This window comes from Nicotiana tabacum, chromosome 18, assembly GCF_000715075.1.
Source record: "Nicotiana tabacum cultivar K326 chromosome 18, ASM71507v2, whole genome shotgun sequence".
Taxonomy (NCBI): domain Eukaryota; kingdom Viridiplantae; phylum Streptophyta; class Magnoliopsida; order Solanales; family Solanaceae; genus Nicotiana; species Nicotiana tabacum.
Genome location: NC_134097.1, coordinates 146,754,992 through 146,772,352, shown reverse-complemented (window position 1 = coordinate 146,772,352; position 17,361 = coordinate 146,754,992). Strand labels below are relative to the sequence as shown.

At 28.5% G+C, this 17,361-nt stretch overlaps 1 protein-coding gene across 1 annotated transcript; it reads left to right on the top strand.

Moving 5' to 3' along the window:
- The first annotated feature begins 13,142 nt into the window (after positions 1–13,142).
- On the top strand, positions 13,143–15,274 carry LOC107813606 (uncharacterized). The gene has a single exon (XM_016638892.2). It carries the CDS (start codon positions 14,035–14,037, stop codon positions 15,067–15,069), a length of 1,035 nt encoding a protein of 344 aa, XP_016494378.1. The 5' UTR covers positions 13,143–14,034; the 3' UTR covers positions 15,070–15,274.
- Positions 15,275–17,361: the final 2,087 nt, after the last annotated feature.

Below are 17,361 nucleotides of genomic sequence, written 5' to 3'. Positions count from 1 at the left end.
CAATATGTTGCTTTGGGTTACCTTTACCATCAAACTGTTGAAACTTCGGAGGTTGATAGCCAGCAGGCATCTTCAACATATCGACCCTTGCAGTGTACGGCTTTGCATATGTAAGGGAGGATTTGGCAGCAACTTCATATTTGTTCTTAATGGTTCCTTCGATGAACTCCTTCAGTTGATCGATTGGAATCATCCCTTCAGATGAGACAGGGATAGCCTTAGTGGATGCTGCTTGTCTTGGGGAGAGTCACTCTCTAGAACTTCTGGGAGCTTGCCGGGTGCATGGGTAGATTCTTCTTCCATCAAGATTCCCACCCTGTCTGTTAGCTTGTCAATTCTAGCCTCTTGATTTTGCATGCATTTGGTCAAGCCAGCGATTGCTTCCGTCAAGTTTGCCAACTGCTCCTCCATAGATGAAGTGTTTGTCACCATGGCTTGCATGATTGTCGTCGATGACGGAGAGTAGCATGGATTTTCACACAGATTGATCCTTGACTGGCTCACGCTATGTGGTGTAAGTGGGGAGGATCCATCGCTTGAAGCATCATCATCTTCCTTCACAGCAGAGTGCTTGGAGCCGGAGAGGTCAAGCAGAGCAAGAGTTTTCTTGATCTTTTCAGCAACATCGCTTCCTCTTTCAGATGCATTTATGGAAGATCTTGCTCCTTTTGAGGATGAAGATCCAAAAACAGGGGTTGATGCGGACGGCACTTGGGGTGCTTGTTGTCCTAAAGAGCTTGCTTTGCTCCTCGTAACTGGTCCGAAGCTTCCAAAGGTGACATCGAGGATGTTTTCCACATCAACATAGAACCTGGAGTTAGCAGCCTTGGTGGATGTTGATTTGGAGTTGATTTTCTTCGAAGCCATTTCAATGTTCTTGAACTTTGGTGATTGAAAAGTTGAGATGAGAGGTAGATATTGTCCCACTGGGCGTGCCAGAATTTGTAGACAATAAATTTAGGTCGAGAAAATAAAATCAAGACCGAAAAAATATCGCAACAATCGTAGTATTTTATTTCGAATATTTGAGTGTTACAATCTCTATGAATCCTCTGATTCTACTTTTCTATAGTAAATAAATTCAAGGGTCTTTGAGCTTGATCTTGAATATGTATTTGTTACCACAAACGATGATCTTGTTCTTGAACTTGAACTTGACCTTGATTTGTTCTTTGTTCTTGAACTTGAACTTGATTTCTTGAACTTGAAGCTTGAAGCTTGACACTTGTGGAGAAATTTGCAGCGTTTGATCCACGAGCTCTTTCTTGCTTCTTGTTATAAATTCTGGTGTCTTTCTGAGTTATGAAGACCCCTATTTATAGTTGTTGAAAGGAAGAGTTATGATAAGAACAAACTCTTTCCGACCAATCAAATTGAAGTGTGATATGACCGCATTCGATTGGCCAGAACATGTCACTTGCACACGTGGTGCGATTTCATTGGCCTTTTAGTGTGACTTGGCATGCCTTGTCATTTTGATATGTGGCATGATCCTATTGGCTATTCCGTTTGACTTGGCGTGCCACGTCATTTCACGCGTGGCACCAAACTGGGCCTCTAGGAAGATGTCATCTTGGGCTTAATGAAGTGGGCTCATTACTTTAGCCCAATTAAGTCTTCAAGCCCAATGGATTAAGACTTATTTATTTAATCCATATATATTGGACTTATATAATTAATTCATTTATATATTAGCCCATAATATTTATTTGGACCAATATATCTTGAATTTAAAATATAGTCCAAATTATTTTACGGATTTAATTCCAATAAAATTTATATACCTACAAATATAATAATGAGATAATTGTTCTTATATGGTGAATAGTAATGTCTTACAATTGAAACTAATCAAGAGAAAGTCAGTTATTGTGATGGCTTCTTTCTCTATTGTTGAGAGCACTTTCAATAATTAAGGGTATATAGGCAAATAATAACACATAAGTAAGAGCAATCTAATGACTGATAGTGATCTTGGCGAAAAAGAAATATAATGACAAAAATAATGCACGAGATTGTATTTTCAAATAAAAAAATAAAACATACGCGGTCCAGCTTGATTTTCGCCGTAGAATGGTGTCGTTTTATAATCAGTTGCAAAACATAACGTGGAGGCTTAAACATGGCTGATGCAAACACTCTATTTTTCTTAAATATTATCTATATATCTATATTATATTAAAAGGAGAGTAGTGAAACATGTGGTTAAGCCAAGTGACAAGCTAAAATGTAGTCACTTGACAATTGTAAGATAACATTAAAAATTTAAATTATAAATGGAAATATATTTAATGGAAGTAGTAGTACGAGATTTTTTATAGGTATCTTTAATTAAATTTATGTATAATTCAGTTATGGCAGGTATCCTTTTTTTAGCAAGAATCAATTAAAATTTCGTTGAAAATCTTATACACTAATTTTAAGTTGAAATAATAATTCTTTATTTAGTACAAGTTTTGTATCTAACCTTATTTATGAATAATATACATTATTATAGGTATCTTTAATTAAATTTTGTGTATAATTCAGTTATGATAAGTATTATTACGAGATTTTCTATAGGTATCTTTAATTAAATTTGTGTATAATTCAGTTATGGCAGGTATCCTTTTTTTAGCAAGAATCAATTAAAATTTCGTTGAAAATCTTATACACTAATTTTAAGTTGAAATAATAATTCTTTATTTAGTACAAGTTTTGTATCTAACCTTAATTATGAATAATATACATTATTATAGGTATCTTAATTAAATTTTGTGTATAATTCAGTTATGATAAGTATTATTTTTTAAGAAAAAAATATTTAAATAAACATTTTGTATCTTACAAAATCGATAGTTCATATCCAACGGTCCCTTGCTATTGAAAAATATTTATTATAAATTTTACTTTAGAGCTAAAAATATTTGTTTAGAAACATGTGATGTAATTAAATTATTGAATTCCAAATGTTTGTTAATGCAGACTTTATATGATGAGGTTTAAATTTATTGAAATGAATCTTGCAAATGTTTTGAAAAATAATTTTTAAGGAAAAAAGACTCCTAAACTGCCATATCTCTTGCATATCTTTTAGACTATTATCCTTAACGAAAAATAGAGTTAAATAAATCACTCAGATAATTAATTAAGAATAACAAGGTAATCAACCACGTCAAGTGGTGTGATAAGAAAAAGTTAAAGTTAAAGTAAAAGTTAATAAACATTATAATAAAAATATTGAATTTAGATTAAAACATATTTAAATTGAGATAAAGAAAATTTAAATTGAAGAATAAAAGTTTTTGAATTGATATCTTAAATCTTGAGATTCAAAAATCAGGTTTGATTGAAAGAAGCATTATGATACTATTAAAAAAAATTGCAGATCTTATTGATTTTTCTTCGTGCTTCATTGTTGTTGGATTTTCTTTTATGAATCAAGATCTGTAAATGTGTAAATATAGTATTTCTATATTGTGTATCCATATTTGTTAGAGATGTGATACTATATGATATATTATAGGAATATGATATTATTAGAATATTCTTAGGAGAGATTTTAGGAAGTATGAGCTTAAACTCATGTATATATAATCTACTTTCTGGGAAAGAGAAAGCAAGTCCGATCCATCTAAAAGTTGTTCAATCTCTAATGTATTATTTTTCCCATTGAAGCAGTGGTAGTACAATGAATTCTCCTTTTCTTTCTTATTTATGAAGCTTTGAAAAAATTCTATAACTATGATATGATATTGTTCTTAATGTTTAATTCATTCATTTTCCAGAAGTATATCATCATTTCTTAAAAGTAATTAGTATGATTTTCTGGTGAATTTGAATATTATAAGGTTCATCAAGTTGATATAAAATGAAGGCATTCTGCGTTGTTCATAATTGGATAATGCGCTATATGTAATTACAGATAATTATTGTATTTAAATTTTCAGTCAAATATTTTATAATATCATCTATCATTTATTTTGACTATTTTGATTTCAACAGACTTCATGTTTGGTTAAAGAACATAGAAAATACTCTTTAGAATATCTACAAATAAATAGTAATAGCTACAACTGTTAAATTTTAGAGAACCCGTGATCTTTGTATGGTAATTATCTCAATTGATTGGATCCATTTGATGCATTGTTCTTTAAAATAGAGCACCAAGGACCGAGAACAACTTCTTTGTAATATAAGATGGTATCGATTATCTCCTCAGTTATTTTCTCATTAGTATACGCATTGAAAGAACATGATTTGAAATGGTATATATGTCTAGAAATAATGTCGAATTGAATTGTACTTTGTCTTTACTATGACTTAATTCTCATTTGCTTATTTTCAAACCTTTTTATGCACTTTTGTTTTTTGTTTTTGCAAATAATAGAAGATGTTATTTGTATGGTATGCCAGGAATACAATTATTCAGATTTTTTTACTACTTTTATTTATTTAAATAGTAGTAATTTAACAGTTACAAAATTATTGAACATTTAGAAAAACAAAGATTAAATTACTTTTAAACAAAAATTATGTTGTGTTGTTCTGTCATAGCTAAACTTAATTTTATTCTTCTTTTTACCATTTTTTTGCCTTCTCAACCGATTGAATTTTACTGAATCAATGAATTCCTAGCTATAAAATAAGAGCGTGAAAAAAAATTAAATTTAAGATTTAGACTAAGTATTGCATAATGCAACAACGAACTAACACGGTTTAGAAGATTGAAAGAATAATACTTATTTTAGTTTGAGATGAGGAGTTATTTTTGATTTGTGAAGAGCAACGATATACAATAAATAATGTTACATATCTCGAATCTCATTAAGTAAAATAGATAATAAAAATATGTAATAATAAAAGTCCTCTGAGCAACATAGTGAAATGTTAAAAATAGAAAGAAATTTCTCATGTAGAAAATTTTCAATAATTAAAATAAAATAGAAAAAAATATCGTTAATAGACATAATACAAAATAAAAAATATTAAAACATTAGATAAAAAAATAAATGAGGAAAACTAATCAAAACATCATAGTATAAAAAATATACAAAACAGGGCACAGAAATTTTATAAAATAAAGTAGGAAATACAAAATTATTATTTATATATTAAATATTCGAAAAAACTGTTAACAATATAAGAATCAAAAAAATTTAAAAAGTAGGATAAATAAAAATGTATATCGATATATAAAATGGAGTAATGGACAAGGATACTAACCCATTAGTAAAAGCTTTTATATCTATGTAATAATACGAAATAGCCGATAATGTAATAAATCAAAATAATAAACAAAAAAGTTAATTAAAGCTATATAATTAGTTTCTTTAATTTTATTATTTTATTTTTGGTTACACTGCATTAAAGATACAAAATAACAGTTGAAATTTTATTAAAATAATATGATTAATATTTTTTTAATATTATTCGCGCATTGCGCGGGTTCTAATACTAGCATACTATTAAAGAGCAGTGGTATTCCAAATAATTTCTAATAATATACCAACATTTAATCATAAAATAGAATAAACTATTAATGAGATATTCTATTAAAGTGTGTTGGTTTGAATATTTTATTCTAATATTTTTTTTTGGTTTGAATATTATATTCCAAATTAGAATATTGCGATATGTTTGATTTGAATATTGCATACCAATTTAAAATATTGTGGTATGCTTGATTTGAATATCGTATTCTTTATTAGAATATTGTGGGATGTTTGATTTGAATATTGTACTCCAATTTAAAATATTGTGGTATGCTTGATTTCTAACAATACTGAAAGTTTCTTTCCGCCATTGTTGTCACCAATATTTCGTCTTTTTAGACCTGGAACCCTAGTTATATTAAATGGAGAGTAGTATGCATTGTGGTTAAGCCAAGTGGCAAGTTAAATGGAAGTCATTTGGCAATTTTAGGACAACATTAATAATTAGAAATTATATATACAGACATAATTAATGGAAGTAGTTTAATGAATCTTATACATAATCTAAATAGATCTTAGACAAATCTAATCTATATATCTATAATTAAATTTATATGTATATTTGTATCTATATCTATATTTATATTTATATATTGATCTACTCATAGATTTTTTTCTATATTAGCTAGAAATATGGAGGTGAAAAATTAATTAAAAACTATAATAAAAAAATAAAAATATATAAAGACGTAAATTGAGATAACCTATAACTATTTATACTTTGGAGTAAGTTAAAATATAGAATAAAACTAAAATTTACTTAAGATATTAAGGATTTATTGAGTTTAAAAATTAAATAATTTCAAGCAGCAAAATAAGATCTTACATAAAGTATACAAATTATTTATAAGGTAAGAGAAAAATTAAATAATCAACAAAAGATATTTTAATAACAAGAATAATAAATTCATATTAATACTGATAAATCGTGAATATTTTATACGTAAATATTACTACAACATTTATATATAATGTGTTTGAACAATTAAGAAAAATATTTTTCTATGATTATATTTGAATTAAGTTTAGTTAGTTTAAATTTGAAAGCATAACATATTTGTTTTAAAAATATGGTCCAATTAAAAAATAGAATGATAAAAATTATTTTAATTGGAGATGAGAAAGTTTTTAAATTTTTATCTATATTATATTAGAATGAGTGTGACAAAAATAAATACTAAATTGAAACATGCTAATAAAAATTCATATGACGGTGTAATAATATTAGGTATTGAATAATATAAAATCAAAAATAACGAATAAATAGAAAAAAAATAAAAATTCAGATTTTTTATCATAGGAAAAAGTGTCAAACTTATTTAAATTTCAGATGAGAAAGTTTTTTATATTATACTAAGAAAAGGCATAATATAAGTCCACATAACTCAAGTCTAATAGTTAAAATCAAAAATTAAAAAATTGAACAATAGAAATAAATTAGAGATAATGTAAGGACATTTATAAATCATAAGTTTAAAAAAAAAATATGCAATACTTAAAAATATGATTAAATTTTAAATAATTTAAAATTTTCGAGCAATGTTTTTAAAACAAATAAATATTTATTTCATAATTAAAAAAATTATATATTTATCTTATATTATTAAAGAAAATTAGTTGATAATGATATTAAATAAATTTACAAGTTAATGAAAAGCCACATAAAATATAATAAGACTATATATTAGATTAAAAAAATAGAAAAATGATGTTAAATTATTAGAAATTAAAAGAAAAGGCTATTTGAATTTGAGATTAGAAAGTTCTTAAAATTATGATGCGAATGCTCAAATTATGGATAATACCAGGAAATTGAAGTCTTACATATGAAAAATAAAACAATAATAAAAAATAAATTTTTTAAATGACAAAATAAATTTCTAATATAGGTAATTTTACAAAAATTAAATTTGTATCGTAAAACTAAAAAAGAAAGAAAATTTATGTAAAGAAATAAAATAACAGTGAAAATATTATTACAACATTTAGATATTTCAAACAACTGCGAAAATATTTTTCTATGATTAATATCTGAATCGAGTGCAGTTAGTTTGAGTTTGAATACATAGCATAAATTTTTAAAAATGCGGTCCATTTTAAAAAATAGAATAATAAAAATTATTTGAATTTGAGATGAGATTATTTTTTTGTTTTTTAAAATATTATGTAAAGAACTAAAATAACAGTAAAAATATTACTACAATATTTCGAAATAATGTATTCAAACAATTAAGAAATTTTTTCTATGACTAAATAAAATTTTAAAAATACAAAATAAATTTCTAATATTGGTAATCTTATTAAGAAAATTAAAAATTAAATTGTATCTTATAGTTAAAAAAGGAAGAAAATTTAACTGCATCTAATACAAATTAATTATAAGAGAACTCAATACATTTGGAACATGAGAATCAAATAACTTATGTATTAATTTTAGACTAATTAAAAGTTACAATTTAAAACAAAATATGACATTATTTTGGCTCTAGGTAAAACATTGATATAAAAAATAATTAACATTTGTAGTAGGAAGGGAATTTACATAAAAAAAATAGAGGTAGTGCGAGGATACTTATACTTTAAATTAATTTTAAAATAGATAAAATAAAATAATTAAATTACATTTAAAAATATTATTGATATTTAAATGATTAAAATATTATGAATAAGAGGATAAAAGCATAAAAATATACCAAATTTCAAGAATAAAATATTTATTTTTATTAAATACTATTAAAAGGATAAAAAGTAAGACATTAATTTATTTATAAGCGAATAAACAAATTATATGATAGTACAATAATATTAAATATTAAATAATATAATAACCATAAGAAAAGAACAAAAAAAAAATAATTTATGTAAAAGTGATGTGATGAATAAGATATATTTGACTTCCAGATAAAAATAAAGTGATAATAAGAATTTTGTTAAGATAATATGTTCTAATGTGCTCGAACAAGATAGATCACAATATGGTATGTTTAGTATTCTTTAATATCGATATCGGAACGAAATACAAGTACCAAAATCAAGGGATTAGGTTGCTACAAATATATACGAAAAAGATTGGTTGTTCACTACGAGATTTGAACAATAATTTCATATCATGTTTCATAATTAAATTCTCATGTTATATAATTTTTATCTGAGAGGTTTATATTTTAAGGTTATTTATACCTGATTCAAACAACCTACATCGCAATTTGAAATAATTTGTCCGCGCATCGCGCCGGTACTAATACTAGTATATACTTAATTGAAACTAGGTTATTTTCACTGACGTACAAATTCTTTTTATAGAATAAGTATAATTTAATCTTTTATAACATATAGTTAGTATTACTATTATTATTATTTTGGTCAAAAGAAAAATAATATATATATATATATATATATATATATATATATATATATATATATATATATATATATATATATATATATATATATATATATATATAAACTACTATCCATTCAATTTGAATTTTTAGGGGGTACTGTAACCCCCTAAAATAGACATGTTTTGTTCTAGTGTATCCATATTACATGCCAAAAATTGTATAACTATTTCAGTTCCTAGAATGTCTGTCCAAAATACATCATTTACAAACATCGGAGGAACTGCTAGCATGGTAGTTCTTCCCAAAAAAATTTGAATTTGTTACCTTTTTTGCCAGTGCATCGGCTACTTTATTTTGCTCCCTGTAACTATGTCTCACCCCACATTACTAGTTGATGCTATTATATAAAAACTTACAGTTACTAACTTTGTACGTAATTTGATATTTTTATAGTTGAATTAGTGCATATAATTTAAATTCTTACCTAACGCACCCTCTTTGGATGTTGTGAACTTGTGATGCCTCAAAAATTTTATTGGCCTCGTATGATCTACAGACGTACTAGTAATTTTTTACTTAACTGATTTCCCTTTTGGTTCTATTTTAATTTTCAAGAGAACATACACGACAGCTGTGAGCATATATGATGTATGTGTGTTTTGTTGTCATTTGACAAATCACAACCAAAGCTTAAAAATTGAGAGGTCCCATTTTGCATGTTCTAATGTGGATAAAGGTAGTCTTTCTGGGTAAAAATCAACAATGCATGTTTTTAAATCAACAATTTAAATAAAATCAACAATTTTCAAGTTTTTAAAAACTAATTTAGGACAATTTTGGGTAAAAATTTTCTTTTACTGACAAAACTTCAACTTTTCTTCAAATAAAATGCATGTTCAGACACAACTTCAATTTTCAAAAATTATTTTTCAACACAACTTAATTATTTTTTTCAAGTTTCAATCAAATTTACGTTCAAACACTAGTTAAGACACAATTATATGTAATTCTAGTTTATGGTAAATGTTAGTACAATATTTTATAATATGAATACTGATTTTCATCACTAAGTTCATAGAGAACTTTTTCATAAGAGGATAATTCGAATGTTTTTCTTCCTATTTTTAATCATGCGGAGTCCCAAAACCACTAGCTCGATTAACTCGGGTTCATGTTTGAATAAAGTCCATTATGAGAGATTTTAGCACTCCCCTAAAAGGGTCGGACTCTATTCTCAAGGTTCAAACCTAAATTTTGTGGTTACTAGTGTTTAGGAGACAAAGAACTTTTACTAAAAATATTTGGGACCAGTTTGGACATAGATTTTCATTTTTTTTTTTTTTTGAAAAGTTGATTTAGGTGAAGTTTATTGAAAATGTGTTTGAACATGAATTTTGAGGCAAATTTTGGCATGTTAAAAAGTTTATTTTTCCCATTTTTCAGCTAAAAAGTCCCAAATGTTCATGATTTGGCCCAAAAAAAAGTAGTAAGCTATATTTGGAATTTGAAGTTTTGATTTTAAAAAACTCCCAAAAGACTAAATTAATTCTACAAATAAATATATATTTGAATTTATTTTTAAAAAAGAAAAAACTTCCAAAACTTATGGCCAAACGCCTACCTGATAAAAGGAACTTTTAAAATTACACCATACCCCTTGATCTTCTAGGTGCTAAGATACGAAGAAATCAAAGAAACTTCTAGCTGTCCATAGATTTTTGTCCTTTTCTCCGGAAGATTTTTTAAAAATATATTTGTCCATAAAAATTTATAACTTTTTGAAGATTTTTCACAAATGAGTTTTTCAAAAATCAATACTTACAAAACTACAATATTTTTTCAAGTGAAATGCATGTACAGACATAATTTTAAATTTTAAATACCATTTTTCAACTTGTGTACGGGTAAAATCGGGGTTTACGCACACCCGATTTTTCGGAGGATCAAACGAAGTAAGAGTATATGAGATCGAAATCGAAGCTGGGAACTCATTGTATCAAGGCCCGAACGGAGTGCTCACCATCAGACCTGATAAGACAACACTCCTCGAACCCAGAATGAGCTCCAAGACCTCGAAAAACATGGCAAACAGTTGCACACGACTAACAGGGCCGTGATATTCGCACCCAACCGGATATCAGGGCGCAGATCTCGTCCGATATCGGTAACAAATCAGTAATTAACGAAAAAAGAGGATTTTTACCATTTTTTTTTAGAATTGTACTAAGGATGAAATTATCCTGCTATATAAAGGGAAAGATTTTATTTAATGGGGGACATTGTAACACGCACACCAAGGCAATATAAACTCATTTTTCTGCTTACTAACCATTGCAAAGTTCTTATTTTATTGTTGGTCTTCCCACTCAATTAGTCTCGAACCAAAGACTGAACCGAGGGCAAAAATTATTGCCTAGCGTAAGCTCGCGTTGCGCCAGTACACTGCAACTGGTTTAATTATCTATTTATCTTTCACTCATTTGTTTAATATCTTTGATTATTTGTGTTAAATCAGTCCATATATCTTTAAAATAGCGTATAAATTTAATTGTTATCCATTTTAAGGGTAAACACAACTTAATTCCAAATACTGTTTCTTTTCAAAAATCACAACTTTTTATGTGCTGTATCTTCCATAACCAAAAAAAAAAAAAAAGAGATCAATTAAGTATTGTATCTTGTTATTTGTGATCTTAAACTTTGTAGTTCACCGACTTTACTTCGATACTCTTTTTTAAGGGGACGGAGCGAGTGCCGGGCATTATTCTTCCAGTAAATTAAAGCAACCATCTAATATGAAGAATATCGATCAAGAGATGCTGTTGCCTGTTCAAAAGAAAGAGAAAAATTCAAAAAATATAATTTTCAAACTCTCAATTTGTCATTAACGTTGGAATTAGACGTTGTTAGAATTTCATATTGGTCCGAGTGCATGGACTTCAGTAAAATTGACGAACTCAGAATTATACAACATATCAAACAGTCAATAAAAAATAATATAAAAATAACTTATTACATCCTAACTAATCTTAGTATAATTATTTCCAGCATAAGTAGTCTCAATATAGTTTGCCTTCGAAACAACCCCTTACAGCTTGTTTGGATGGTTGTTACGTATCGTTTCATTAATGTATCGTATCGTACTGTATTGTATTGTACTATATCGTTTGATAAATACAATGTTTGAATAGATTGTATAGTTTGCCATCGTTTCATGATATTACACACCAGCAATATGAAGAATAAACTTGCAATATTATAAAGAAAAATTATGATACATGGTAACTAATATGACAAGGTAGGGTAAATGATAAAAAAAAATTATTTAATAATAGTGAAGGGTGAGATAGAGAGAAAAAGACAAGGTAACGAAGCGACCACACCAAATCGATCGTTACATAAAGTGACACATTTCGTCGTTATGTAACGACGGTTTTAACAATACGATCAATAAAATTTAAGTAACAATCAAAACAAACATCATATTAACATAACAATACGATAGGTAATAATGTTTGGCCACTCATATTATATTACTCCACGTTCTAAAATCTAGATGTCCATTTCTAAGCATTGTTAAAGGAGTGAATTTTAACATCGTTATACGATTTTAAATAATCCTCATATTGAGCTATTTTTGAGATTATGTTAAACTCAACATCTTTTTTTCCAGCTTAGCCCGTTGGCCAAACTTCTAAAATCAACTTATTTTGAAAAGTGTTTTTTTCAAGGGTTTTTTATTTTAAAAAAAAAAAATTGGTGAGAAATAGTTTGAGTTTGACTAATTAATTTGAAAAACTCTTTTGAGTAGTGATTAATATTTTGTCAAGCATTTAAAAAGTATTTTTAAGCGTATTTTTCTCAAAAATACTTTCTGGAAAAAATATTTTTGAGGAGAAACTATTATTTCAGCTTCCCAAAAATTATTTTTATTTCTATTCAAAAATATATATATTTTTTCTTTCAAAAGCTTAGCCAAACACTTTAACATTAGAAAAAGACATTTTTGGCAAAGAAGCTTGGCCAAACAGGCTATTAGTCAAAAAAAATTCAAATTTTTACTTTCAGATTAATGTTGGGACAAATTTTATAAAAATAATTACAGATACAAATATTCTTGGAAAATTGTTATTTCTAATATGTTTTTTTTATAATTACCTGCTTCCACGAAATTTTAAAACCAAAAAAAATTAAAGACCCTTCTGAAATCCTGTTCAAACAAATATTATCTAATGCATGCTTTTTCCCAACCCATGTGAAGAGCTATACCCCCGGAAGACACTGACTCATATAACCAACCATTTTTTGCACTAAAATACAGAAAACACCATCTTGCCAGTCAATATACACCCTATAGAGTCTCCTCTTCATGTCCTCATAATATTATGATATTCAAATTATAGAATATCAGTTTATACTTTATGCCACTTTCCTTATATATAGTGCTTATTAATGAGTTCAGTTTCTTTCCCTTCTTCTATTTCCTTTTTTTTTTCCTATGTTGTTTAATTCCACCGGCCTTAAAGGTAATAATATCTTTCTTTACTCCTTATAACCACAGTAAATTTCCAGACAGGCGCAGCTTTTTCTTAGCGTGTGTTTCAGGCAAATATATGTATTAATGTTCCGAAAAAGGGGGTCTTTTTTCCTTTGAGGTATCATGAGTGGTTTTTTTCAGGATCTGAGTTTCAGAGAAAAACTTTAAATGGGGCGTCTGTAAGTTGTTTTCTTGATTTTGTGGAATTAGTAGGAACAACTTGCATTGGTTTTTCAGTCTGAAATTTTATCAATTTTCAGTGTCCCTTGCTTAGTATTAGATTGAAAAGATACTGGCTTTTCAGCTTCTTTTTGCTCAGTGAGGAAAATTCAAAAAAAGGTGTTTTTCAAGATTGTAGTTAGTTGATTTGGACGTGAGTTTTCCTCTAAAAAATGGCATCTTTTTATAGTTTAGGTATTAGTTTAAGCTTTGTTTTTGGATGTATTCTCATAGGGAGTCTATAAAGATTTTTCTTGATTTTGTGGAATTAGTAGCAACGAGTTGAATTTGAAGTTTTTTTTTTTTGTCAATTTTCAGTGTCACTTGCTTAGTATTAGATTGAAAAGGTACTGGCATTTCAGCTTCTTTTTGCTCATTAAGGAAAATCCACAAAAGGGGTTTTTTCTTTCTTTTCAAGATTATAGCTTTTTGATTTGGATGTGAGTTTTCCTCTCAAAAGATGGCATCTTTTAGTGGTTTAGGAATTGGTTTGAGTTTTGTTTTTGGATGTATACTCATGGGACTTGTAGCAGAGTTGTATTACTTATTATGGGTAAAGAAAAGAATCCCAAAGAGTGAATCAGAGGATGAATACAGCAGCAGCAGCAGTTATGGGACTGAACTTTTTCATCTTTTCTGTTGGAAGAAGCCTAATTCAGTATCCAATATTAGCAGTCAAGAACTAAACAACACACTGAGAAATCAAGAAATGAATGGTCAAGATCAAGATTTGGAGTTAGGAAATAGCAAAGATTTGCTACTAAAAGGGTATGGTGAAGATAGTGTGGAGTCAGAATTAATGAGGTTACACAATCTTTGTGGACCTCCAAGATTTTTATTTACAATTAAAGAGGAAACAAAGGAAGATTTGGAATCTGAAGATGGTAAATCAAGAGGTGAAAGAAGTAGAACTTGTTCAAGAACAAGAAGTTTAAGTGACTTAATTCTTACTCCTTTATCTTCACCACCAATTAAAGGTCACAATCTTGATTCTTACAATTGCCAAGGATTCAATCCTCTCTTTGAATCTTCAACAGAAACTGAACTAAACAGATTAAGATCTTCACCCCCACCAAAATTCAAGTTCCTAAGAGATGCTGAAGAGAAACTTATAAGAAAATTGATTGAAGAAGCTGAGAAAAGGGGTCTAAAAAATGAGATTTCTTTTCAAGATTCTGCAATTAAAAAACCATTTGCTAATGAGGAGAAACAACGACAACAACAAGTTGGGTCCGGGGAGGGTAATGTTTACGCAAACCTTATCCCAACCCCGAGGGATAGAGAGGTTGTTTCCAGGAGACCCTCAGCTCAAGAAGGCGACAAGAGACTTGCTAACGAGGAGAAAGGGTCATTTATTTCATTTCTTGGTAAGAGCAAATTGAGAGAGCCACTTCAACAATTACAAGTTCAGAATTCAACTTCTGTAAAGGTAATTCCATTGGCTTCTTCACCTTCAACTTACAAGCCAGTTGATAATGAATCTGTTATGGTTTAATTCCCTTTCTAAGTTTAGATGAAGAGGTTTAAATTTCTTTATTTTTTTTCACCTCTTTTCATCTATTAACCAAACGTACAGCAATTGCCTCCCTCTCTTGTATTAATTTTAGTTTCCAGATAGAAAATAGAGATTTGATTGTAAGTTCTCTGGATTGTTAATCTGTTTTTAAGCAATAGACAGTCCTTTTAATTTGTTGCTCTAATATTTCAGTCATAGTTGATGGTTTTTGCTGAGGGTTTTTTACACTTTTTGGTGCGTCGGCAACTATTTATATTCGATAGCCGAAAAAATATATAAAATTATATACTTTTTATATATAATATTTTGAATGTATATGTATACAAAAATATACAAAAAATATATATTTTTCGGCTATTATTTTAAAAGCAGCTGTACAAAATCATTTTCCGTTTTGCTGCTTAGCTGAAAGAAGAAGACTCTCTTTTTACTCGACAACAGTACCTCTGAGATTTGCTTGCTGAGAATTGTTTTCTTAAGATAATGACAATAGTGTACGATTCATTTTTTTTTACCTCGATTACTTCACTGAATACCTGATTCTGTCGTAATATTTTGAATGATTATGGTATGGCTAATGGCAGTGGCAGAGGTAGAGTGTTGGGACAATGTTCGGCTGAATTTCAGTAACTTTGATTCGAACCTTGTGATTGTCTTACAAAATCCATTGAGTATGTATAAATGATTAATTTAGAACCCAATAATTAACGATTATAATCCAGAATCCATAAGCTTAAAATCTTTGCTCCGCCTTGGATGACACACTATTTCCAGCAAATCAAAAGTTTTTTTTTGTTATCCCTAGTAACTGGGTGCACATGCACTGTAATAATGCCACATTATGATGTTCCAATTATTTGCCTTTGTTATGTTATTGATACATTTCAGGGGTATAGTTGATTTTGCTAGATCTAAATTATTATTTTTTATACTATAATTTTAACCATGTTTTTTAACATACTACATTTGTGCATCCTTTGACAGTTCTACACTTTGTAGTTTTTTTTGGTAAATATTACTTTTGAGTAACTATTTATCCAAGAGAAGGTAAAATAATTAGGACAGAAGAAATGGCTTGCATTTCATTCTCAATTGATTCCTTATAGAGAATGCTCTCACTTTCTTTTTCAGAGAACACTTGCACCATTTAAAAGAGGTATTTTCTCTTGTTTGTTAAAAGTGTATTTAAGGAAAACGAAGTATGCATCTAAGAGGGTCGTCAAAGTTCAAGCTGAAAAGGAAATAAATGGTTATTAATGAAAAGTGGTGCATGTGGGAAGCATAGGTAAATTTTACATTGGCATTACCCTATGAATAAGTCATGTTCAAACCACAGAAAAAAGAGGAAAGTTCTGAAGTTGAAAACCAGTGATGTTCTGTGATCTGTCACTGACTTTTGCTGAACTTTTGCCAAAAAAACAAGAAATGTCATTGTTATCACGAGATTTGGCCAAAAAAGTGGTCACGTCTTGAAAACAAAGTTCAATGTCAAAATTTGTACTTATTATCTCTTTGCAGATGGTAAAGAACAAGAATTAAGGCTCAGTTGTTATCCTATTTCTTGAATGAATGGCCAAAATTCAAGAGTAGTTGTGCATCATTTTAATTTAGGGTATATGATTTTTATTTTGAGACCAGGACTTGAATTAACAGAAGTGGTCCATTGGTGGTTGGCTATATTTTTAATAAACTCTTGCCCTATTAGAGTAGCAATTAAAATTGGGACCACATTCCAAACCCTTTTTGGCCCCTTTCACAAGCTGCAATTTTGCTTCATTCAAATTTTGAATTCCAAATGTGTAATGCCAAAAGGCCAGATAATGACATGGTTTTATCTGTTGGGATTATGACAAAAGTTTTGCTATTTTATTTCTATCACTAAATTCAATGAGCAGGTTTCCTCCTGTTTATTGTTCAACTAGTATTACAAGAGACCTGCCATAATTCTTATGCAGATGATACCAACCAACACATCACGTTTTTCTCTAACCGAGAAATTCACTTGGGCCAGCATAATTCAAAATTCGGTGGATAATGAGTTTGTATTCTATCATTTTCTACTTAAATATCAGACTTTGATCCGTGGTAGAGGTCGAACTTGTAATGTGACGCCCTAAGCAATCCAACATACAAGCCTTAAGCCCTTGTGATGGTGAGGTTCTAGACTCAAACCAGATAATATTACTAGTGGATTGAACTGTTATAGACTATGCATTATTAATAATAGAGAATTTTTTATAAAACACTGCATTTAGAGCCTAATTACCGTAC

Coding starts and splice junctions, on each gene's coding strand:
- LOC107813606 (XM_016638892.2), top strand. CDS start 14,035: ATGGCATCTTTTAGTGGTTTAGGAATTGGTTTGAGTTTTGTTTTTGGA.